The sequence below is a fragment of the Crinia signifera genome, chromosome 1 (genome assembly GCF_055691185.1).
Source record: "Crinia signifera chromosome 1, ASM5569118v1, whole genome shotgun sequence".
Lineage (NCBI taxonomy): Eukaryota > Metazoa > Chordata > Amphibia > Anura > Myobatrachidae > Crinia > Crinia signifera.
In genome coordinates, this window is record NC_139217.1 from 334,915,461 (window position 1) to 334,940,825 (window position 25,365).

Below are 25,365 nucleotides of genomic sequence, written 5' to 3' on the forward strand. Positions count from 1 at the left end.
ATCTCTATGAGCCTGGTGAAAGGTAATCAAGACATTTGGATCAGCCCCAATCCGTTCATTAAAGATCGGAGTGGAGGCTGTGGGTCACAGCCCAATATGACACTGTTGCCTGCCTCCAGTTACTCACAGACAGTCTCTGGCTGTAATCCAGGCTGACTTCTATATCAGGGCCCAAGTCTGAAGTGGTGTCACAGGCCGCAATTCCTCAGCTCTGCCGCGGGAACCCCCAGTATGGTAGGGGTGGAGGCAATGTCCCAACAGGGTCCTGAAACAAGCAGGAGCCTCACCGTGCCGCATAGGATGGCCACCGCCCGGATCCACCACAGTCACCCACTCACCCTTTCTCCAACTCGGATACCAGCGTGAGGACACTGGTATAGCAGGAGGTGGGCACCCAAGGACAGCACTGTAAGCAGGAGGGGAGTCACATCTTTCAGGCGGTATGAGGACTGGCAAGATCATCTATGATCTGGAGCACACAGTGGGGAGGAGGCAAATCTAGGTCCCTGTTACACGGAGGTGGGTAAGCCGCAACCCACAAGGGTAGGAAAACCCATCCCCCGGATCCGCAGCACCAACTAAGGGAATAGTGTGGTGAGAGGGAGACAAAGATTGGGACTAAATTAAGATTTAAACAGGGTCACACACATCCAGCTAGGTAGCCAGCCAAGCCGCACCCCCAGATAATCTACTATTTAAGGATACTTACCTAGAACGGATACTTATTAATAGCAAATTAAGGTGTAATTGGTTGTGTTCTCCTTATATGCCTATATTTGGTAAACCATTTTTTACTCCCGGATTACATACAGTAAAGGTGCCCATACAATTATCCGATTTGTGCCGATTTTGCCCGATTCTATGGATTGGGCCGAGAAATTGGCCCAAATTGGATGTGTTTGACATCCCATCCGACCTGATGCGTGGCCCCGTGCACATCGGGTCAGCGCCTACAGATTGAACCTGCTGCAGGTTCAATCTGTCAGGATCAGACCCATCAGCGGCACATCGCAGGTGCTTTTTCCACCACGATATGTTGGTCCGACCCATAGTTGTGTGACCCATAAATTATTACTTTGTGTAAAAGATGTCTTTGACCTTTTATAAGTACCTTCAACTGTGACACTATGCACAGTCTCTTAAAATGATGTTATGTTTTTCCCTACATCTCCTGTCCCAATACCAATAGTATTCAAATGCCTAGAATACTTTCTCTTATATATAACAAGGTTACATTAAGTGTTTGCCTTCTTTGTACAATAATATTCATATTATAATATTAACTATTTATTTAAAGATATCATTGAGCAACAATTTTTGAAAGGGCTGAAATTTGTAAATCTTGTATGTACAACACCATGAATCATTTTATTATAAATATTGTAAGTGTAGATCATTTATATTCACACATGTAAATATTAGCATTCTCTTAATTCCAGCTATCACTTTCCAGTGTTATTATGTAGGAGGAAATGCGATTTCCCAAAAAAGTAGTTCCATTAAATGTGTATTACTGTCAGCTCATGAGCACCTATTAACAATCTTGGACTTGAAAACAACAACACCATTATCATTATTTATTTGGAAGGAGCCACAAAACTGGACAGACAGTGTTACACATCATACAGATAACATAAAAACCGAACAAGGTTGAGGAAGGAGATGCAGACATGAGACAGGGCAGAAAGGGTCCTATTCTCAATCAATGCTGATATATATAAGTTATGTAATGTTTATGGCTCTAAGAGTTTCCCACTTGTTAATAAACTCTGCACCTACATGGAGACCCAAATTGTTCAGAAATAAGATCTTGACCTAGGGCCTTATTAACAAAAGTTTTGTGTACAGAGTATGGCAGGGATGGGGCGGTCCCAGGAAGTGTGATACATTTGCTTCAAGAGACCCCCCCCCCCCCCCCCACTCGTGGATCCATCTGCAGAATGGACTATTTCTTTTTTTAATCCTAATTACCTAAAGTTTAGTTAGCTCACAGAGAACCCATGAGAATTTTACGCCATGCACCATTATGGGAAATAATACAAAGCAGGTACACACTGGGCTCTCATTTCTAAAGGTGCTTGCCATCCTATTCTTTATGACAGAACTGGCTAGGACTAGTTACTGACATAACTACCTAAAGGATTCACAAACTCTTAGATTCTTCTGGCAGACAGCCAAGGCGGTCTAAGTTAAATTTTAAATAATAGTATAAAAGCTTGATAACAGATTTTGACAAATATCATCACTTCATCGATCACTTCATTCATATGAGTTCTCATAGGCAGAATCTCAGACATTTCTTGCCTGTGCCAAAACACACAGAAAACAAGGATTGGTCCTCAGTCACTGAATTTATTGAGAGAGTGATTCAAACAATCCACATGCAACAGCCTCAGGATGGAGGTACCTATTTCAGTTTTGTTTTGATTATGTTATCCCTTTCATGTGACTGTATGCTAGTTACTTGCGATCCGAGCTGGGGGTTCGGTTCCTTCCCTTTACTTGCTTGACACGTGCGTAGGCAGCTATGGGCGAATTTGCAGGTGGAAAATTTAAGAGCTTTAGAGTCTGGAGTGAGGCTTTTCTTTCTGGGTCTGCGGCCGCTTGGGGTTTTACTGTGTCCCTGGAGAGTGGACCTGAATTTAGTTTTGGAGTCGGGGGCCTAGATAGCAAAAAAAAAAAAAAAGAATATAAGAAATATAAATATAAATGGCTATATCTGTATACAATGCTAATATTTACACAGATGAGCTGTTATTGACTGACTGTGCTTGCATCTCACTAAACTGTACATGCACCAAATTACCTTTGTCACACGTAGTGATGGTTTACGCACAAACTGATTGACGTCAGGGACTCTTTGGGGACGTTTATCAGAAGGGGCTTAAAAATACAGGTATGTTGCAACCATTTCTAAGCCTACATTTGCAACCTCAAATGTTGAAAACATTGCGCCAAGGTCATAGTTCCCACAGCCATTCTGTGTGTCTAGAGGCTTAAGGGGTGCTGAGTGCACTGAGCCATTTTGGTTTAGTGCACTGGGCGATTTTGACTATGTTTGTATTTGGCCATAGGCCAAATTCACATAGATGTGCGGCTAGTCTAGTGGTTCTCAAACTCGGTCCTCAGGACCCCATACAGTTCACGTTTTCCAGGTCACCCGACAGGCGCACTCATTACTCACTGACACATTTTAAAAGATCCATAGGAGGAGCTAATTATTTCACTTGATTCTGTGAGGAGACCTGCAAAACATGCACTGTGTGTCCCCTGAGGACCGACTTTGAGAACCTGCGGGCTAGTCAAAACTGACTTGCCTGCACTGTCTATATGGCTGGTTGATCTATGCATCACTATTACCTGGCCAAATTGCACTGTGTGTATACAGCTTAAGATGGCCGATTATGAAATGATCTGTGACTGCAGCTGTGAATGCATTAGCCTACATCTCTCAATCAAGCCATTAGCCTTTAGTAGTAGCTCTTTATGACCTGTAACATGCGCCCATGTGACAAATACTGCATACATTGGGCAGAGGCATTACGAAGCAGTAATGTAACAAAATAAATACAATTTCCAATACTGTGATAGACAAGACAAACAATGTGCAAACTGCGGAAAAATGGGTGCATAACTTTTAATAAAGACAAGTATAAAGTAACAAAATTTATGATAGAACAATAAGTGTGGCACCTTCCATAGGTGGCGACTGTGACAGATTACTTACTTTGTTCCACTGATCCCACTGTAAGTAATATGTGATTCAGGAGACAATCCCTCTCTCGTGGGTGAGAGATTCCATAGCTGAGTCTGAGGCATTATCTAATGACACAAAGAAGTAGGACAGAGAAAGCCAGGTAATTCATACAGTACAAATCTTGAGCTGTCACGAGGAACAACACTTTACTTTATAAATTAAAAACTGTCCTAAAACAGCCTTTGGTCCCACTGCAGTCAAACTGGAAATATTGCATTCTGATTACATTTCATGTAAAGGTGTATGCATACAGAGGGGAATGTGCCTTGTTTTGCGGGGACCAGCAGTGATTCCCAAACTACTAGTGTAACAGAATTTATTTCCAGGCACCCCTAAGTTAAAAGTTTCTTATTGTACAACTCAAAAAAAAATATAAATTTAAGTAAAGTGTCTTTATATGTCATCCTTACAATCAGTTATGGGGTGAGGGACGAGATTCACTTGTTTGTCAACAAGGGGGGGGGGGGGGGTTATTCAATCTTGGCCACTATTTTCAATGGGAATGTTGCCGTTTCCAACAGCACTGAAGGTGGATTCTGACAAAACAGATTCAACTTTAAAACTTGTTGGATTTATGTTGTCGGAAAAATGGACGCGTATTGTCCCCAGCCGTTTTTGTCGATATACCCAATTTTTGATGCTGCTCGACAGATATATTCAACAGGTGGAATTCAATTTTCCACCTGTCGAGTAGATCTGTCGATCGGAGCAAAAAACTCCACAGATTCCAACTGTTGGGACATCAGATTTGTATGTAGGGGTGCCGGACGGGTTCCCGTCAATCGGGATCCCGACAGTCGTTTACCCGACGTCGGGATCCCGACTGTGAAAACACCGACAGCCAGGTGCCCGACGGCCACCCACTATTTTCCCTTGTGGGGGTCCACGACCAACATAGAGGGAGAATAGAATAGGTGGCTAGCGTAGCGAGCCCGTGCCCGCAGTGTGGCGAGAGCAGCGAGCCTGCAAGGGGATTTTTTGCGCTCGCCATGCTGTCTGACTGTCTGGACAGTCGGGATCCCGACATTGGGATAATGACTGTCGGGATCCCGACTGTCGGAGTCCCATAGGACACCCGTATGTAGACCATAGGGTTTGCGTACAAATATGAATCAGTCCCTATTGCTAAATCTATCTCTTGATGCTGATCCAGTCATTAGTAGTATTTTCTTATCCTTGTCCCTGTGCACACCTGTAGTGGCCCTTGAGTGCTCATCTCTCCAAGTCTATTCAGGCTGGCTCTCAGTTTTGAGTTTTCTTCCTCTAGAATGCTGATGCGGATGCTGTTGGCTTGTAGCTGCTTTTCCATATCCTCAGTAACACTCCCAGAGCCTGCAGAGATAAACCAGAAAAGTTATCTGTGTAGAATAAGGACAGTGCTGCAAATATGTGTCCACTATATAAATAAACATTTAAAAACAACCATACAGCCTTAAAAATGTAAGTTTCATTAATTAGTCAATATGTATATAGCTATATCTTACAATTAGATAAGTCATTCAAAAACAAAAGATAGTACAACATACAGAAAGCTAGTTCTTTGTATATTATCTGAGACCACAAAAGTTGATATATACTATACATCTAGGAATCTATAAAACAATTTAACAGAATCAATATACATAATAAACTTCCAGTAACAGAGTTCAGCAATAAAAACAAAATTCATCAATATACTTGGTTTAATGAAAACTAAATCCATCATCCACAATTGTGTCCAGCTATATATTGAAAATTCCATAGTGTGAAGATTAAATTATAAATAATGATAATGATAAATTCCAGAACCAGCCACTTAACCTTCATACTGTATACTGTTCCTATCTTATCACATCCCCACTGTACAGTCCACACATATCCACTCTCTTCTTTTCACATTTTGCATTCTCCTGACCCCTGGCCAAACTGCTGGGTCACCGTACCGTACAGCACACCAGGAACCTTTGCATTCTAGTGGAAATAATGCAATAAAGAATATCTAGCCTTGTGTTTAAATGCCTATTTCCCTATAGATTGTAAGCTTGCGAGCAGGGCCCTCCTACCTTTGACTGTCTGTAAATACCCAGTTGTTTGTATCACTGTCTTCTATTGTAAAGCGCAAAGGAATATGCTGCGCTATATAAGAGACTGTTAATAAATAAATTCCTCACCAACCGGAGATATTTGCCTTGTCCTGTGACAATAGTAAACACAGGATGCTAGTGTGATGTAAATAGACAAAATGTGGTACTGTATACAAATAGTAAAGTTACGTTTATGGCAGTCTCTGCTTCCAGAGCATTTTGCAGCAGTGACTTAAGGTGCATACACACTGGGCATTTATGCCCAGCTTGTATGGACAACGATGATGGAGAAAATCTCGGGACTGAAAAACGCTCAGTGCATACACACTGAGCGTTTTTTGCCCATTTCAGCGATTTTTCCGAGGTGGACGGGGAAGCCATCCACACCATTGCTCATCTGCTGGTAATACCAATGGTGAGCCACTTTAAAATAAGAACATTACCATCATTCATCAAAAATTTGGACTACAGAAGGTTAAGTTGTTTATATAGCGCGCACACAGATTCCGCAGCGCTTTACAGAGAATATTTGAACATTCACATCAGTCCTTGCCCCAGCGGAGCTTATAATCTATAATATTAATTACCACATGTACACACACACACATTTATTTTAAGGTTCATTTTATTGGGAGCCGATTACCCTACCATTACATCTTTGGATTGTGGGAGGGAACTGGAATACCCGGAGTAAACCCACGCAAGAAGGGGGAGAATATACAGACTCTGCACAGTCAGTACCATGGTGGGAATCGAACCCATGACCTCAGTGCTGTGAGGCAGTAATGCTCACCATTAAAGTACACCCAAACTGTATTTATATTTCTTGTGAGGCTCAGAGCAAATTTGGGTGTAATCAAGATACTCAAGATGCCTTTTCAAAGCGCTTTGGTGATCATCTGGGCAAATACGCTTCTCCAGATTAAGATGAACACTTTTCTGGGGTTTACTGCTACAATGAAATAAACTCCAATCACAATTGGGGGTCTGGGGTGAATTGCACATGAGCAAATGGAATGACTGGCTAAAACCAGATTTTCTGGAGAGTCTATGCTGGCTCGTTGAAACTGCACGTATTTGATAATATGGCAAGCTGGTCACACATCAACAGTTGCCAATTACCTTACTTTACATATCATCTATATATATATGTCTAGTGTTTGTGTCTCCGAAACACTGCCATCGCTTTCTCTCTCACACATACACAAACACAGAGGCAATCACAAGGTAGCAGACTAGCTTTCAAAGCATTGGCTTCAAGTGTTCTATAACTGGAAAGCAGTGCTTTTAAAAAGTAAACAAAAAAACAAGTTTGTTAGGGAATACTTCCCATGACATTTGGATATTTCTCCACTTTAGCTTAGAAATCATCACTGTGCTCCACCTCAAATACACATAAAATATTTATCCTATGTCCTTTACCCATTATGAATATGTTTTACTATGAGAGAGTATAATATAATATACAGATTAATTTACCTACACTATTTATTGCTATTTCAACACACGGGTCCCATTGTGTTCTACGTATATGACACAGCTGTAATTGCTATTGCCCAAAGAGATGGCCGTGTCATACTTACATAAGCTACTTGGAGGTCAATAGTGTGTTACTGCTAAATATCAGGTGTATCGTGTATCTTATCTTTTGCTTTTATGCTCTACTTTAATTCCAACAGGTTTATAATCAGTGGTGTATTGGGAAACAGTGTATTCCATTTCAGTCTTAAGACATATTTCCCACATCTTACATAATTGGATTATTATACCGTTCTGTATCAGAAGATTTTGTGGCAGTCTATGTGCTTATCTCATTGTTTCAGACCCGGTGTTAAAGTCAGGCTGCAATGGAACCATAGGTGCAGATTCTGTGGGTGCTTGAGGGCCCGAGCACCCACGGAAATTGATGAGCACCCACCCACTCAGCAGCGGCCCACCCGCCCGTGTCCTCCGTGCACTCCCCCTCCCTCGTCGCTGGCACAGGTACTGTGGAGGCATTTATGTATTTGGCACTGTTGCCATAATTTGAATATTGGAGACAACTGTGCTGGGTAATATCAATCAGTATTATTTTGTGACCACGCCCCTTTCCCATTAAGCCACTCCCCTATATTTTTGGCTTGAGCACCCACCAGCAAAAACATAAATCGGCACCTATGAATGGAACAGGCTTGTTTAACTCAAGGTTTGGCATGGGCCATTTGTAGGCATGATAAGGACCTACATGTGCCAAGCACTACCATTCCTCCTCATTATCAGGAATAAGGCAGCCATTTAACAGCTTACATAAACAAAATGCAGAGAAGGCGAATGTATTTGATAAATGCAGCTGAATCACTTTTATTCAACATATTGTATGGGATGTAATATATAAGAAAGAGAAGTCATTTTAATAATGGCCAATTTACCAGGCATCTGCGAACTCCAGGCATTTTAATTTGATCATATCTGGTGAATACTGGCCAACGTCTAGTTGTATATGTGTAGCATCTAATGATTCTCTGGAGTCATTTAGGAATTAGAGTATATTGCCAACATACAGTATATTGCAATAACTTCCCGATTACCTAGCCTCAGTCCCTCTTGTATGTTTTGCCATTTCTCAATGTTGCCGGTGGAAGGATGCCTAGCTTTGTAATCAATTTTATGTATTTGGACATATACCAAATTTAGCCATAACTACACACAGCTATTCCTGTGCTTTAGCGAAGTTACTTTATCATATCACTCATATTCCTGAGGATTTATGAGGGTTCTGAAAATGAAAGATAAAACATTAAAGACAAAATGACAGTGGAGCTTTTAATTGCCCTGACCGCCAACCCATTCTCTATTCACCGACTTCAATCATGACCACAATAGTCTAACAATTTAATGCAGTTTTATAGGAGCTGCGGCCACAAATGGGATGAAACAAAGTGGCTGAGCACGCCCAGTGGCTTTTGTAATATTGGGGCAATTCAGACCCGCTCGCTGTGGGACTACATATAGGAAACATGAAAGCACTTACCCCCTCTTACAGGAAAGGATTGGAACCAGCACACGGATATGTAGTGAAAGAAAAACGTGGTTTTATTGTACAAGCATTATTGCACAAGAAGACAGCTGTTCACCTGACAGCCATTTCAACTGCATGATGAAAACTGCTGCCATGCAGTTGAAACGGCTGTCAGGTGAACAGCTGTCTTCTTGTGCAATAATGCTTGTACAATAAACCACGTTTTTTTTTCACTACATATCCGTGTGCTGGTTCCAATCCTTTCCTGTAAGAGGGGGTAAGTGCTTATATATATATATATATATATATACCATTCCAGGAGTACTTTAGCAAAGCACTGAGGCGGCACCACGGATATTTTGAAGCAAGTAAAAAGTTTTATTAACGTTTCGGGGAACGTCAGTCTGATGTTCTGACGACGGGGACTGACGTTCCCCGAAACGTTAATAAAACTTTTTACTTGCTTCAAAATATCCGTGGTGCCGCCTCAGTGCTTTGCTAAAGTACTCCTGGAATGGTATTCAATTGAATGGGCTGAGCACACGGTAATTTATACATTGATTGTAGAGTGCCGGACCGACAAGACTTCTATATATATATATATATATATATATAGCAGGATGCGGGGGCGGCGGCACTCGAAATAAAACACAGCAGACAGATGTCCCAACGTTTCGAGACCTCTAGGTCCCTTTATCAAGGTGCATGTGAAGACCAAAATTACATACAATACACTTACCTAAATACCCTGTGGCCGTGCGTAGCCCGCGGCGTCCCGGCGGGTGTCGCGTATCAATGACGTCATCAACTCCGTCCGGGCGCAGCGAGACACGCAGGGATCACCTGGTTCACAAAAAAACAACACACGTGAGCAGATCAATGAATGGTTACCATGGTGCTGCAAGTAACAACAAAGTTGCTGCTAAGCGAGAGAAGAGATAAATAGATTTAAAAACACAGCAGCATCTAAGGCACTATTGAGTATTAGTCGACATAAAACATGACAACACAGTATTAAACTGTTCACTAAAAGTAAGCAGCATGTAAGTTCTAACAAGAGACGGAGGTCTCAGAAAAACAGTATATCAATAATGATAATAGGGAATAATAAAGATGCAAGCTAAAAGATAAATTAATTACCAAGGACAACGAGCTTGAGGGTTAATAATCAAGTGAACAAGAGATTACATTACAACAAATACATTACAAGAAATGAGACAAACCAAGGTTCTCATTTAAGCCGCGGGGAGCAAGTGTATCCAAATAATAGATCCACCTGCTTTCCGCGCGCAGCAGCGCAGCAGACCTGTCACCCCCTCTTAATGATGCGGGGACATGGTCAATGATTCTATAACGTAGAGATGTTAAAGGATGCCTCGCTTCAATAAAATGGCGTGCCACTGGAAACTCACTTTCTCCAGAGGCCAACCCAATTTTGATATTAGAGCGATGGGCTGCGGCTCTTTCCTTAAAAGCACGGTCTGTCTTTCCTATGTAATGTCTGCCACAGGGGCAGCTAATCATATAGACAACGTATTTAGTGTTGCAACTGACCCTATGTCTAATTTTGAACTTTTTCCCTGAAAAGGGATGAAAGAAGGAGTCACCCTGCACCATATAGCTGCAAGTGGTGCAGCCACTACAACGAAAACACCCCACCTTGGGGACACCCAAAAAGGTGGGCGGTTTAGGCAGCGGGAATCTAATATCATTTTTTACCAGATGGTCTTTTAAATTTTTGCCCCTTGTGTATGCATGCATGACCTTTTTCTGATGCAGAGAGGGCAGTTGTGGATCACTAGTGAGGATTGGCCAGTATTTTTTGGTTATCTGGCGCTGCTGGGTACTTTTGTGATGGAAGGAATTAACCCAGATCAAGCGGTCACTGGTGCGGTCCGTAATTACAGTCCCAAACCCGCATTGAGTTAATACATGGCTCTACATTCAGCTATTCTGACTCTGACTACGACAGAGTGCTCTTCAAAGATGATTTGCCACTGGCTGCCACCTCCAGAGATAATCTGCAATTATACCATGAGTGGCTAGCACTTAAAAGAAAAGAAGTGGATTTACAATTTCATGGCACCACATTATCCGACTATGTACGGGAAAAAAAGATCCCGCGAGGATTCCGTGTATCTAATGTGCCCACCATCGGCAGATACAGCATACCGTTTTGTAAAGTATGGACGTCAATACTTAACAAGTGTTCGTTCGACCTAATGGTTGCTGTAATTGAGGAAGTAACCCGCGAGCTTGTGACCATTCGGACGAAAATTGCAACATTTGAAAGCCTACATAAAGAGCCGCTCCAAGCTGACACCTCCAATAATTGGATGGATAAGATCAAACAACAACTGGAGAAATATGCCAAAGATATCGCAGCTTACAAGAAAAACAAGAAAGATCGGGTTAATACCGACTATGATCGTCACCTGGTCTATCCTTGGCTCACAGGAGGCGGACAACCGCAGCGTCCATTTAAGAAAAGGTCAAATACCCGGCGTTGGAGGGGTGGACGTGACACAGGATCATCGAGAGATGAGCTATCATCACAGAGTGACATCGAGCAGCTACCTTCTTCCCAAGGTCAACTCCCTTTAGGCGCACGCCCCAAGAATTCAAACCAGCGCGGCAAAGAAGGTTTACCCGCCGCGGGGGGCAGAACAAAAGAGCAGGTAGCCAAAACTCGGTTCCAACCGAAACGCTACCCGAAGAGTTAATTTTTAATCTCTCCAACCGACCTCTTACCGTCACTGAGAAGAAGGTCCTTGCAAAAGGCCTCAGCTTTGTGCCGGTTTCCAAAATGGACCCTTTCAAGTCCAAGGTCGAACAGTATAAATTGTTGCGTCAGTTGAAATTAAAGGAGTTTTTTCAAGATAAGCCTTCGGATGTCAGTGAATCTGCAGCACAATTAGTTCCTAGCTCCTTAAGAAAAAAATCTAAGTTTGAGCCATTTTCCTTAAATCCATCTATAAAGACTTTTGGTCGCATGTTGGAGAAGGACACTAATGAGCTTCATACAAGTCACATACAGAGCCATACTAATTTCACCTCTGAAGAATGGCAGGCACTAAAAACTTTGAGTAACGACCGCTCCATTTCTATCCGCTCCGCGGACAAAGGAGGGTCCATTGTCATCCTCAATATAGCCGACTATGTGCAAGAAGCCCATCGCCAACTTGATGATGTGAACACATATAGTCTCCTTCCCAATGATCCCACCATGCCATACAAAGTCGAATTGGATTTGATATTGAATAATGCAGTCACTGACAATACAATTCTTGCATCTACTCGTGATTCCCTGTGTACTTCCTTTCCCATTGTGCCGTTGTTATATTTGTTACCCAAGGTACATAAGAGTTTGGAGAAACCCCCGGGCAGACCCATCATCTCTGCTCGGGGGTCACTTTATCACTCCATCTCTATGTACCTTGATCATTTTTTGCAGCCATGCATACAGGGAATGCCTTCTTATTTGAAAGACACTAATGATTTAATTCATAAATTGGATGGTTTGGGCAGACTACCACCAGACTGTGCATTGGGCACAATCGACGTGTGTAGTCTTTATACGTGTATACCACACGATGTGGGCTTGGAGGCGACTTCACTGCTTATTACTGACAACCCCCTCTACAAGGGTCCAGCTATTTCTTTTTTTATGCAGCTATTGGCTCTTACATTGAAGCGCAATTATTTCACCTTTAATGGGAAATTTTATCTCCAGCTAAAAGGGTGTGCGATGGGGTCCTCCGTGGCCCCATCGTTCGCCAATGCTTTTATGCATACCATCGACAAAGCTTTGTTCACAAATAATCCTGCCACCAGTGGGTCAGTCCAATTGTATTTGAGGTACATAGATGACCTCCTGGTGGTATGGTCAGGATCAGTGGAGGATTTGGAAAAACTCCTCACTGAACATAACCATACCCACTCTCCTGTGAAATTTACTTTTTTTATCAATTGCACACAGGTTCATTACTTAGACGTGAATATTGCATTGAATGATGGGCGCATTAGTACCAGTCTGTTCATTAAATCTACAGACAGGAACAATGTGTTACATGCAGCCAGTCATCACCCTATTTCCTTGAAGAAGGGTCTCCCCTTCTCCCAGATGTTGAGGGTGCGCAGGATTTCTAGCTCACCCTCTGATCTGGAACATTCATTGGATCAGATGATTACTAAATTTGTGGCGAGAGGATACCGTTACAGTGAATTGGTTCAGGCCAAAAACAAAGTGTTGGCCATGAGCCGTGAACAAGCTCTCAGTCCTGTAATTACGGACCGCACCAGTGACCGCTTGATCTGGGTTAATTCCTTCCATCACAAAAGTACCCAGCAGCGCCAGATAACCAAAAAATACTGGCCAATCCTCACTAGTGATCCACAACTGCCCTCTCTGCATCAGAAAAAGGTCATGCATGCATACACAAGGGGCAAAAATTTAAAAGACCATCTGGTAAAAAATGATATTAGATTCCCGCTGCCTAAACCGCCCACCTTTTTGGGTGTCCCCAAGGTGGGGTGTTTTCGTTGTAGTGGCTGCACCACTTGCAGCTATATGGTGCAGGGTGACTCCTTCTTTCATCCCTTTTCAGGGAAAAAGTTCAAAATTAGACATAGGGTCAGTTGCAACACTAAATACGTTGTCTATATGATTAGCTGCCCCTGTGGCAGACATTACATAGGAAAGACAGACCGTGCTTTTAAGGAAAGAGCCGCAGCCCATCGCTCTAATATCAAAATTGGGTTGGCCTCTGGAGAAAGTGAGTTTCCAGTGGCACGCCATTTTATTGAAGCGAGGCATCCTTTAACATCTCTACGTTATAGAATCATTGACCATGTCCCCGCATCATTAAGAGGGGGTGACAGGTCTGCTGCGCTGCTGCGCGCGGAAAGCAGGTGGATCTATTATTTGGATACACTTGCTCCCCGCGGCTTAAATGAGAACCTTGGTTTGTCTCATTTCTTGTAATGTATTTGTTGTAATGTAATCTCTTGTTCACTTGATTATTAACCCTCAAGCTCGTTGTCCTTGGTAATTAATTTATCTTTTAGCTTGCATCTTTATTATTCCCTATTATCATTATTGATATACTGTTTTTCTGAGACCTCCGTCTCTTGTTAGAACTTACATGCTGCTTACTTTTAGTGAACAGTTTAATACTGTGTTGTCATGTTTTATGTCGACTAATACTCAATAGTGCCTTAGATGCTGCTGTGTTTTTAAATCTATTTATCTCTTCTCTCGCTTAGCAGCAACTTTGTTGTTACTTGCAGCACCATGGTAACCATTCATTGATCTGCTCACGTGTGTTGTTTTTTTGTGAACCAGGTGATCCCTGCGTGTCTCGCTGCGCCCGGACGGAGTTGATGACGTCATTGATACGCGACACCCGCCGGGACGCCGCGGGCTACGCACGGCCACAGGGTATTTAGGTAAGTGTATTGTATGTAATTTTGGTCTTCACATGCACCTTGATAAAGGGACCTAGAGGTCTCGAAACGTTGGGACATCTGTCTGCTGTGTTTTATTTCGAGTGCCGCCGCCCCCGCATCCTGCTGTAACTCTGCCTGTTCTCAGGCAGCAACGGAGGGCACCGACTTGCTAGCCATCCCTCGGAGGGTACAATTACTTTGCTACTGTGGAGTGCCTGCCTAAGGACTACATATATATATATATATATATATATATATATATATATATATATAGTTAGTTAAAACATAAAATATTGTGCTAGAGTACGCTTAAACATTAAGTAAAGATGTTCTAAGAAATGGTAAAACAGTGCAACCTGTGAAGTGAAACTTCATATCATGATAATTTTAGGCTTAGTTTTCTTTAAATATTGTTGGATACCCAATAAAGCATGGGTCCTCAAACTGCGGCCCTCCAGATGTGGTGAAACTACAAATCCCAGCATGCCTTGCCACAGTTTTCCTATAAGGGAGTGTTAAAACTGTGGCAAGACATGCTGGGAATTGTAGTTTCATAACATCTGGAGGGCCGCAGTTTGAGGACCCATGCAATAAAGACATGTGCTTACTCTCAAATTCTGGAAGTGGGTGTAAGTCTGGGAAAGACACCAGTAGTTTCTCTCTTTCCTTTTGCACCTGGAGGCATCCTTGTAGCTCAGTGAGTTGCTTCTTCACCTCAGACACAGACACCTCCAAGGTCACCTTCTCCTGCTGAAGCACATTTACCATCTCCTAAACAGGGACAACGAACAAGTACAGTTCAAGGACTGAAGAGATTGGAGCAAGGGTAGGACTTGAAAAGGAGATTATTTGGTGTGGTCTTCTACAAATAGGGCCTGATTCAGACCTAATCACATGGCAGCAAATTAGCAGCACTGTGCGAACACAATACAAATAGTTAGCCGCCACCCCGCTGGAGTGTAATCCCGCCCTTTGCAAGCCTGCGAATGGCTAGTGAATATTTTGCAGCCCAGAGAGAAGCTGCTTACCCATCCGCAGCTCACTCACCAACAAATGGTTTCACCACTGTGTGCAGCCTGAGCGTAGCCCTGGACTTACTCGGCAGCAGCAATGATATCAGCCTGATCGAGGCCGGAGTTGACGTCACACGCCCTCCCTCCAAATGGCCTAGACACGTCTGCGTTTTCGGTACTCTTTACCTAGAACGGCGCCCATCGCGGTGATCGCGACATCGCGGGCAGTACATAAACGGCCGCGACGCGATGCCCGCGATCACCGCGATTTTCCCATAGGGAACAATGTTAAAAAGCCTGATTGACCGCGATTTTGCATTCAATGCCTCAATGCCCGCGATTTTCACATAGGAATCAATGTTAAATGGGCTACAGAGCCCAAATAGGCAGAATTAACCCTTAAATGTCCCCCCAATTTTTGTACGCCACCCCACGATCCACGCCAACCCGAAGCGTGGTGAGCGCAGCGAGCCCGCGAGGGGCGGCGGTACGCGTCCTCCGACCTTTTCATGCCCTACTATCCACGTCGGCGTGGAGTTGAGAATAGAATAGTGTGGCGAGCGTAGCGAGCCACCGAGCCCGAAGCGTGGCGAGCGCAGCGAGCCCCGCGAGGGGACGCGGATACCTTCACAGGTAAACGCGTCCCCTCGCGGGCTTCACAGGTGTCCGCTTTTCGCCACGGATACCTGTGAAGCCCGCGAGGGGACGCGTATAACTGTGAAGGTATCCGCGTCCGCTCGCCACCCTTCGGGCTCGGTGGCTCGCTGCGCTCGCCACACTATTCCATTCTCAACTCCACGCCGACGTGGATAGTAGGGCATGAAAAGGTCGGAGGACGCGTACCGCCGCCCCTCGCGGGCTCGCTGCGCTCGCCACGCTTCGGGTTGGCGTGGATCGTGGGGTGGCGTACAAAAATTGGGGTGACATTTAAGGGTTAATTGTGACTATTTGGGCTCTGTAGCCCATTTAACATTGATTCCTATGTGAAAATCGCGGGCATTGAGGCATTTTAAAGTAAAATCGCGGTCAATCAGGCTTTTTAACATTGTTCCCTATGGGAAAATCGCGGTGATCGCGGGTACACGATTTTTATGTACCCGCGATTTACCCGCGATGCCCGCGATCACCGCGATTTTTTACCCCCGACGCCCGCGATTCTAATCGCGGGCGCCGTTCTAGGTAAAGAGTACCGCGTTTTCTATAGGCATGCCTCCCTTTCTCTGGCACTCCCATAAAATGGCTGGCTACCATCCCCAAATGCCAGCTCCCTGTCAATCACTTTGCAAACGGCTAGGAAACCAAAAATGTGCAGGATTTCATCACTCAGATGCCTCACGCATGTGTACTGCAACCCGGACACATGCACAGTCTATCAATTATCAGTTGCAATTTGAATCTGCAGAGCAGCAATCAGGTCTGAATCAGGCCCATAGATCTGACATCTCTGTATCATGGCTGTTGGAAGTGACATCAGGAGGATACTTCTATTTAATACACTATAGTGCATTGAGATGAGTCTACTCCAGGAACCCTAATTATAATGTAAATGAAGGTATCATCATCATTGAGCAGTACCTGTTGGTCCTTCAATTGGTTCTTCAGTTTCTCCTCCTCTTTCTCCATTTGTTCTACCTGCTCTTCTAGTTTAGCTCTTTCCTCATCTGCATCCCCCAGACTGCCTCGCAAATTCTCACACTCTTGGGATAATCTGTCCATCTGCTGCAACAGGGACTTTTGCTTTGCCTGTAGGGACTAGGTTCCGTAGGAGAGGCATTTATAAGATAAATAAATATATTCATAAACTATGTGTAATATAATAAATATATTAACTAAAACGAACGATTAACAAATAAAGAATAGTAAAATAATGAATAACACTTTTGGGGGGTAACTGATTAGCTGTGAACATTTTACTTGCAAAAAAATAACAGATATTTTTGCAGTTTGTGCCCGAGGTCATCATCAGGCAATTATAGCCCTTTTTTTTGTGAAAAATTACCCATTTTCATGTGAAAATATATATGTGTAAAGCTGAGGATATATGAATTTGTTTCAGAAAAAATGCTGTTATCATGGATTTAGTTTCGCCTTTCAGAGGTTGGCAAACAAAATCCCTAATAAGCGCCAGCATTGGGACTAATAGGATAGCCCCCGGAAAATCCATAAGCTATGGTAAATAAGATATGAGCCTTCTTTTTTATGTGTGTGTGTATTAAGTGTTTATCAAATGACCACAGCAGCAAGATATGTCTGGTACTGTGTGAAGCAGTGACATGATCACTTGTGTGTTTCTTTTCGTCAAGGCAGTGACTGTGACACCATGGGCCTTATTTTGGTTCACTCTTTCTGACAAAATCCTTCTTAGATGGACAAAAACATGTGCACTGCAGGGGGGCAGATGTAAAATGGGCAGAGAGAATTAGATTTGGGTGAGTTATTTTGTTTCTGTGAAGGGAAAATACTGACTGCTTTATTTTTACACTGCAAAATAGATCTCACTTTGAAGTAAAACCCCACCCAAATCTAATTCTCTCTGCACATGTTACATCTGCCCCACCTGCAGTGCACATGGTTTTGTCCATCTAAGAAGGATTTTGTCAGAAAGAGTGAACTAAAATAAGGCCCCATGTGAGGAGGGTCTCTGTAACAATGATGCAGGGAGTCTGCATGATAACTTGTTTAGAGTCAAAAGCAGACATACATGTAAAAAACTGATTTTGTACTTTGCTGCTCACATATGCATATTTAGGGAGGAGGAGGCCTTTGACTGCATCCCCTAATTATGAACATCCTGAAAGGTGAAACCATGCTGAGATTTGTAGTTGCATACAGAAAAAAAAAGAGAAAATGCAGGTGCACACACGAAATCACGCTAATCAGAATAATTTTACCAAAAATATAATTGCAATATAACAGAGTAAACTTGAGGAGCTTAGCTGAAATGATGGGTCCCTTAAGCTGGGTACACACACAAAGATTTATCTGTCCAATTTTTGGTTTAATTTGATAAATCAAACGACTTTAACCAATTTATCTAAATTAATATTGTTTGTTTTCCAGTATTTGGGACCAAAGGGTTAAGTCTCATATGCTCCTATACATTGCCAGATTTTTGTTCCCACCAGATAGATTAGACAGATACATCTGTAGGTGTGTACCCAGCATAACACTAAAGTTCAAATCTAAGGCACAGGACCTCCCACTCCTTCACAAGTAGCAACTGTGTGTTGAGTGTTACATAAGTGAGAGGTAATAATTAGAGTATTCAAAAGTGTTCCAAAAAAGGACAACAATTTGTGTACTAACTTGATTAAGGGGGAAATTTACTAAGGGAAATTTGTAAAAAATAGGTGTATTTGTATTCAGAAATACACCTATTTTTTACAAATTCGTATTTTCGGGATTTACTATCGGCAATTCCTATTCGTATTTATGGCACATTCGTATTTGTATTTACAAATACGAATGTATACGCCATCAAAGGAATAGGAATCACCATTCAAAAGTATGGTGATTCCGAATTTACTAAGCGGACTTATTGAAAATACGGCTGCTTATTAGCGGTAAATGGCCGGCCAAATACGCCAGGAAAATACACTTCATTTTCCTGGCGTATTTGGCAAAAGCCTGCATGGATCAGTCAGATCCGTGCAGGCTTCAGTGTAAAAAAATAAATAAAGAAATAAATAATGAAGAAACACGGAAAATATGGGGGATAAAACGAGTAGGGGTCCCCCGTATTTTGAAAACCAGCCCCAGGCTGGAGACTTTTAGAGTATTTTGAAAACCAGCCCCAGGCTGGTTTTCAAAATACGGGGGATGGGTCCCCTGTATTTTGAAAACCAGCCCCAGGCTATACAAGTCAAAGCATTCAACCCTACCGACCAGTCAGCCTGGGCAGGGATCCTGAGTTAGTGGGACCCCCCCAATGAAGGGGTCCCCCCCTCCAGAACTTACCTGCCCAGGCTGAAGCCTGGTGCTGCCCCTGGTACCCATAGGCTGTGGGTACCGGGCTAATTAAAGTGTAAAAAATAAAAAAAAAAACATTGGGTTTTGCTGTGGAACTATGAGTCCCAGCAAGCCTAGAATGCATACTGGGACTTGGAGAACCACAAGCATGCGGCCCATTAATGGGCTTGCTGGGACTCATAGTTCCACAGCAAAACCAATAGTTAAATAAAAGCACACTGACACAAGAAAAGTAAAGATTCATTTCACACAGAGCCCATTCATACATACTTACCTATATTGTTTGAAGATTGGTCAACGTGTCCAGTAGTAATCCTTTAAATGTACCTGTGAGGCAAACCATACTTACATCTCCTAGGCGTGGATCGGTCCTCTTCTTTCCCTGTAGGCATTCATGTACTTGGCAAAATAAAAAAACGCTGGTACCTGAGCCATGACGGACACAAAGACCCATGCAAATAAAAACAAGTTTACACAAATACATGATATAGAATATATGGGCATTGGGGGCCTTGAACTACATACTCCAAATGAAAACTTATGGGCCGATTCTAGATCACAGATGGTCGAGGTTTGTGCATGCGCATTTCTGCACACGTTGCTCACTCACTGGTCAGTTTGCAGAGGGGAGGAAGGGACGGGGCGGGCGGTGGCAGCGCTGGGCCATGGGAACACCCAGCATTTTATGGGCGTCCCCATGAAAATGCTGGGCATACTCATGGGTACGCGGGCGGGCCAATGCCTGCTGGGGGCAGGCGGCTGACATCACATGACGTTAGGCGCCCTCCCTGTCTTAGGGCGGTATTAAATCCCTTGTCACCACCCAGTCCCGCTCTCGTCCTGCTCGACTGCATCTCGGCAGGCATGAGTCAATGTCCCGCCTGCTGAGTCAAAAAGTGGTCGCGAGAAACATCAATATCTGGCTGTGAGCTCGACAATCCATGGCCATTCTCAGCAAAACGAGCCCGACTGCTTTTAATGTCGGGCTTGTTTTGCCGAGATGCCTGTTCAATGCTGTCGGGAAAGACAACATTAAATAGGCGTGGCAGTGGACGATTGAAACCTGACTTATATTTGCGAAGGCAGGAGAAATCATTAGATGGTCGGCGACCTATGAATGATTTCTCTTGCAGCGGCGGCTTGCACATGGTTGCAAAGGGAAACAGCGGTAAGGGGGCGGGCATTCATGCGGGCGATATTCTTAGCCCGATGTACGTCATTTTTCAAACCCAGCCTGTGACATGGCAGTTAGAAGCGGATTTGCTAGCGGTTTATCACTCTCCATTTTATCACTTTTCAAGCTTAGTACATCTGGGCCCCTATGTGAGTAACACCAAAGATATATGTACAGTACAGGTAGTCCCAAAGGAGGATCTTTAAGGCACAATATACCTAGGTCTTAATATCAACTAGTAACATTGTCAAACTGTTATGAATAGCTCATCAGAAAATGAAATGAAGAATTTTAAATATTATTACTACAGGTTGAGTCTCCCGTATCTGAAAGTTTTTGAGTGCGAAAATGATCAAATATATTGTATTATGTTACCTTCAGTAAATATGTAGAATGTGTATATATGGTGTATATGATTATGAAGTCAATGCATTCTGTGTTTCAACATGGATACCATATGCAAGATATTTCATTATGGTATGCAAATATTCCACAATATGGAATAATCAGACATTTAGAGCACATTCACCTCTTTGTGGTTTTCTAGGCTTTCTCCACGTGCTCGCTCTTTACATACAGCTTGCTCTGAATCTTGCAGCCTCTGCAATGTTCCGTCTAGGTGCACTTTTAAATTGTTCACTTTCTTCTCCAGTTCGGACACTTCTTCTTTGTGCACCATTCTCTGCATCTCGCCTAAAAGTTTCTGTCTTGCCAGTTCTAAGACAAACCATTTAACACCACACATTAATAACAGACACCTCTTATACCACTGTTCCACCCCTGTGCAGTGTGAACAGTGCCGGCCAATGAAGATCAAGAGTCAGCACCGGATTGGAAATTGAGTAAGTTCTAAATCCCGCGTCAGAATCCGGACATTGGAGATATAGAGGTATAACCAGTGGTGGGTCCAGAGGTGGGTCTGCAGTATACAAATAGAGGAGGCACACCAACTGCCACCAACTGTCATTCCAAACGGTCTTACTGGTTGTTGGTGCTTCTCCCCTATTTGAATTTTGAACTGTGCTGCAGCCCCACCTCTGTAGCCACCACTGGGTGGCTTGGTAAGCTGAGAACATTGCAGCTTACCAAGCATATGAGACGCTGCCTGCCCCAAATACACCCCCCCTGCTGCCAAATCTCCTTGGAAACATGCAATGGGATGTGTACAATAACACATCCCCTCGTATGAACCGCTTGCAGCAGAAATCATCTGATGGTCGCCAACCATCATATGATTTCTCCTGCCATCGCAAATAAAAGTCAGTCTCAACTGACTTTTATTTGCGAGCACTGGGACGAAGACTATGTGATGTCAGCCGTCTGCGTTTCCAGGAAAACACCCAGTGTTTCCATGGGGATGCTTGTGAAACGCTGGCCGTTTCCCTGGTCCGGACCCGTTATCGTGCACTGGCCCTCCCTCTCCACAGGGAACAGCCTGGTGAGTGTGTAACTCACCAAAGCCTTTCGCTGTCGGGGTTTGCAAACATGTGCAGAAATATGTATGTGCAAACCCCGACCATCGGGGCTGGGGCCGAATTTAGATCGCTGCGAGTGATCCTGAATCAGCAACAGTTACACTGATTAATAGGAAATATGTCTTATAAGCGGCACTACAATTTACATCTATCTGAAACAACTAAATAATGTAGATTTATATTGTACCCAAGCTCAGCTATAAAAAACCTCTCAAAACACCCAATTGCATGTAAGTTGCATAAACAACAAAATCTGCCTTTTTCACTCTAAAGCTCCATACACATGGGGCGATTCCAGCAAGAATCACTGGGGATATGGTTGCTGAGCAACCAAAACCCCCTGCATACAGGGCGACCAGCCCTGTAGTAGTTTTGCGACCAGCGGCTTCCCCCGGCAGTGTCTTATTTTCATCAGTGACCATCGTTGGTCGCTAATGAAAACGGGACACTGGGCAATATGCTCGCTGAGCGATAATAGTTCAGTGAGCATATGGCCCTGTGTGTACAGAGCTTAAGGCTGCATGCATACATACATACATACATACATACATACATACATACATACAATGGGATATGTTCAGTACATAACTTTGTAGCATTGGAATTGAAATGTCTTCATGCAAAGATTTTTTAAAAATAAAATAAAAATCAGATGAATTTAAATCAGAAGAGTCTTTAGCCTCTTTTATAAAATTGCAGAAAGTCAACAATGCTCACCCAACTAATTAGACAATTGAAACCAAATATTTTACTGTAACTCTTCTGAAAGGAAAAGATACACATGACAGACAGCAGCCACTTGCAACTTGAGCCTGACCAGTTTTGCGCATATGCTTCGTTAGGGATTGGAAGACGCTTGTGCAAAACAGTTTTGTGAAATTGACACACTCCTTTATTAAAAGAAATAGATTTTTAAAGCTCAGTCTGCTAGCTTATGCTGCTTGGGTGAGCACTAATGGGGCCTACACATGGGGGGTGGAAAATCAGTGAAGATGGATGGTCACGTACTACACACAACAACTGCTCCAGAGGTGCTATGTGGCCCTCGCCAGGAATTTCATTTTCCCCATCATCTTTACCTCAATTCTTACACATCCAGAGATCTTGCACTACTTTTCTGAACAATTAAACATTCTACACTACTACTGTCTTAAGCAATTTCCATTGGACTTTACCTAGGTCTCGGATGGTACAGTGTTGAGTTTTCAGCTCCTCTTTCAGAAAGGAAACTCTTTCCTCTAGGAATGCAGACCCTAAATAAAGTACAAGGTAATTAGCAGCACATATGCCAACATACAGTACAAGGGTCTAATGAGGTATGGGTCATAGGGTTGACCCAATTGAGGTGGACGTTCAATAGGTTGACAGGCCATAGGTCGACACCCTGAAAAAGGATTACATGGGTCAGGTCGACAGGGACAAAAGCTTGATGCAAGCATTATTTCGAAAAGTTGACAGTTGACTTGTTTTGTTTATGTCAACATGGACACCGTATCAGTGTACCACTTTGCTTGCCATGCTTCGGGCACGGTGCCTCGCTTGGCACACTATTATATTTTCCTACTATGTTATACACACCTATTTTGGAAAAAAAACGTGAAACTTCAAGTCAAACTATTTCATGTTAACATATTGCTTGGGGTGACATATGTGATATATCCTCACATATGGGGACATAGTCAAGTCATGTCATCTTTTTTAATATCTTGACCCATGACAATAGTCGCCAACTTATTGATTTTCAACCTAATTAGTGTCGCCCCATCGACCGTATACCCTAAGGGTGCTCAGAGACAGTTTAAAACAACAATTACCCTTCCTCAGATCGTCTTTGTCCCTTTCCAGCTTGTCCACCACTTCCTGATTCTGCTTCCCCTTTTCTTGTATCCTCCTTTCATTGTCCTCTGCCTGTTTTTGTAGCTCCTCCCTCTGTGCCTGCATCTGGCTCTTGCAGTTTTCCATGTTTTGCAGTAGTCTCTCGTTCTCAAGCTTAGTAGCTTCAAGCTTCCCCCTCAGAGGTTGTATCACACGTGTAAGCTCTGACAGATGCTTACTAATACGGGCAAGGTCCTTGCTCTCTTCACTGGCCCAGTATCGCATTTCACTTGGTGACAAGATTCCACCACTTGGTAAAACTTCTTGGATTTTTGTGAGAGCGGAGGGCAGGTTCTGACTGCTGCACACATTAACAATGGCATCACTAACTTCTTTTAAGCTACCCTGAGCAATAGCACATGCATCACAGGGTACGAGAGCAGACTCTAAGGTTTGTGAGCCTACAGTGCGAGTGTCCTTTGCAAAGGAAAGAGACATTTCCTGCGGGGTGATGTCGAGGTGGCGACTCTCAGTACGTAAATAAGAAGACTCGTTCGCAGTGCCTTTGTGTTTAGTCCCACTTATGTTTTCACTGGTAGGTGATCGCTACAGATAAAAGGTAATTGTAAAAGGCATATGTAGAGTAATCTATATTTAAACACATTTTAACAACGCTCTTTCGATACACCTTATTCTTTTTGAAAACTATACATATTGTAGTAAACAAATCTAAACCAACACTTCAGTAGCATTTATATCTAGACATTGTTTCCCTCAGCTCACTGAATGGTATTAGTAACCAATCTTGAACACTACATGATAATAGAATTCAGAGATATTGGTTACATATACCTATAGGTATCCACACTCGCGTAAGGATATTCAATGATTCCATGTAAACTGCGTCAGTGGTTTGTTTGTTTCTCTTGTGCGCTACCCGATTATATGGGTTTTTTTTTAATGCAAACTTTTCAAGGTCAGCCTGACTCACACACAGGGTAAATCCTGCTAAATGAATAGCTGTGGCATCAGCACAGTTAACTGAATACTCTCATCAGTAATATGTGATTACATATTCATATACATACTGATAGGGTATAGGTAAGCAGACTGACCTACAGTACATCAGTAATAAAAATGAGACGATGAATAAAATAGAAAACCATGGGTTAACCTTGATTTGTTAACATTGCATCAGAGGCTACTCACTGCCTGTTGGTAAATTGTTCCTAACTTCATCATGCTGCTCCAATATTTCCGAACTGTCAGTCCAACCGACATAGAGGGTCCAGGACCATGAGTTGGAGTGAAACGCCCATCACTGCTGATCAATTCAGTGTATGCATCAAAACTTTGAAGAAGAAGCAGCAACCTGAACCAAATACCAAACATGATTAATTTCACAAAAAAAAAAAAGAATTGGCTAACAACATGAGAAAGAAGACACAATGTGTAACCCCCATTCCATCCTGAACAGATTCACAAGCACCAAATGTATGTAAACTGCATATTATATGCTTATCAGCAGCATATTTACCTACTCAGAGCTGGCCCTAGGCAAAGGCAAAATATGCCTAGGGTGTTTGGAATGCCTAGGGGCACCAGCAGCTTCTGCTGAATAAAATGATATGCAGTACGCCTATATCCTGTGTG

At 43.0% G+C, this 25,365-nt stretch overlaps 1 protein-coding gene across 3 annotated transcripts in view; it reads right to left on the bottom strand.

Moving 5' to 3' along the window:
• Positions 1-1,385: 1,385 nt before the first annotated feature.
• The window catches only part of CCDC157 (coiled-coil domain containing 157), a 35,982-nt gene continuing 12,002 nt past the window's right edge, over positions 1,386-25,365 (bottom strand). For 2 of the 3 annotated variants that reach the window (XM_083145317.1, XM_083145318.1), the window contains 9 exons: positions 24,922-25,084; positions 23,712-24,318; positions 23,073-23,150; positions 20,952-21,139; positions 16,855-17,031; positions 14,875-15,037; positions 4,950-5,089; positions 3,728-3,822; positions 1,386-2,662 (listed from right to left, as the gene is read on the bottom strand). In XM_083145317.1, the coding sequence (XP_083001443.1) occupies positions 2,461-2,662; positions 3,728-3,822; positions 4,950-5,089; positions 14,875-15,037; positions 16,855-17,031; positions 20,952-21,139; positions 23,073-23,150; positions 23,712-24,318; positions 24,922-25,084 (1,813 nt within the window). In that variant the 3' untranslated portion in view covers positions 1,386-2,460. The remainder of the gene's footprint in view (positions 2,663-3,727; positions 3,823-4,949; positions 5,090-14,874; positions 15,038-16,854; positions 17,032-20,951; positions 21,140-23,072; positions 23,151-23,711; positions 24,319-24,921; positions 25,085-25,365) is intronic. The other variant, XM_083145316.1, reaches the window with a different exon arrangement.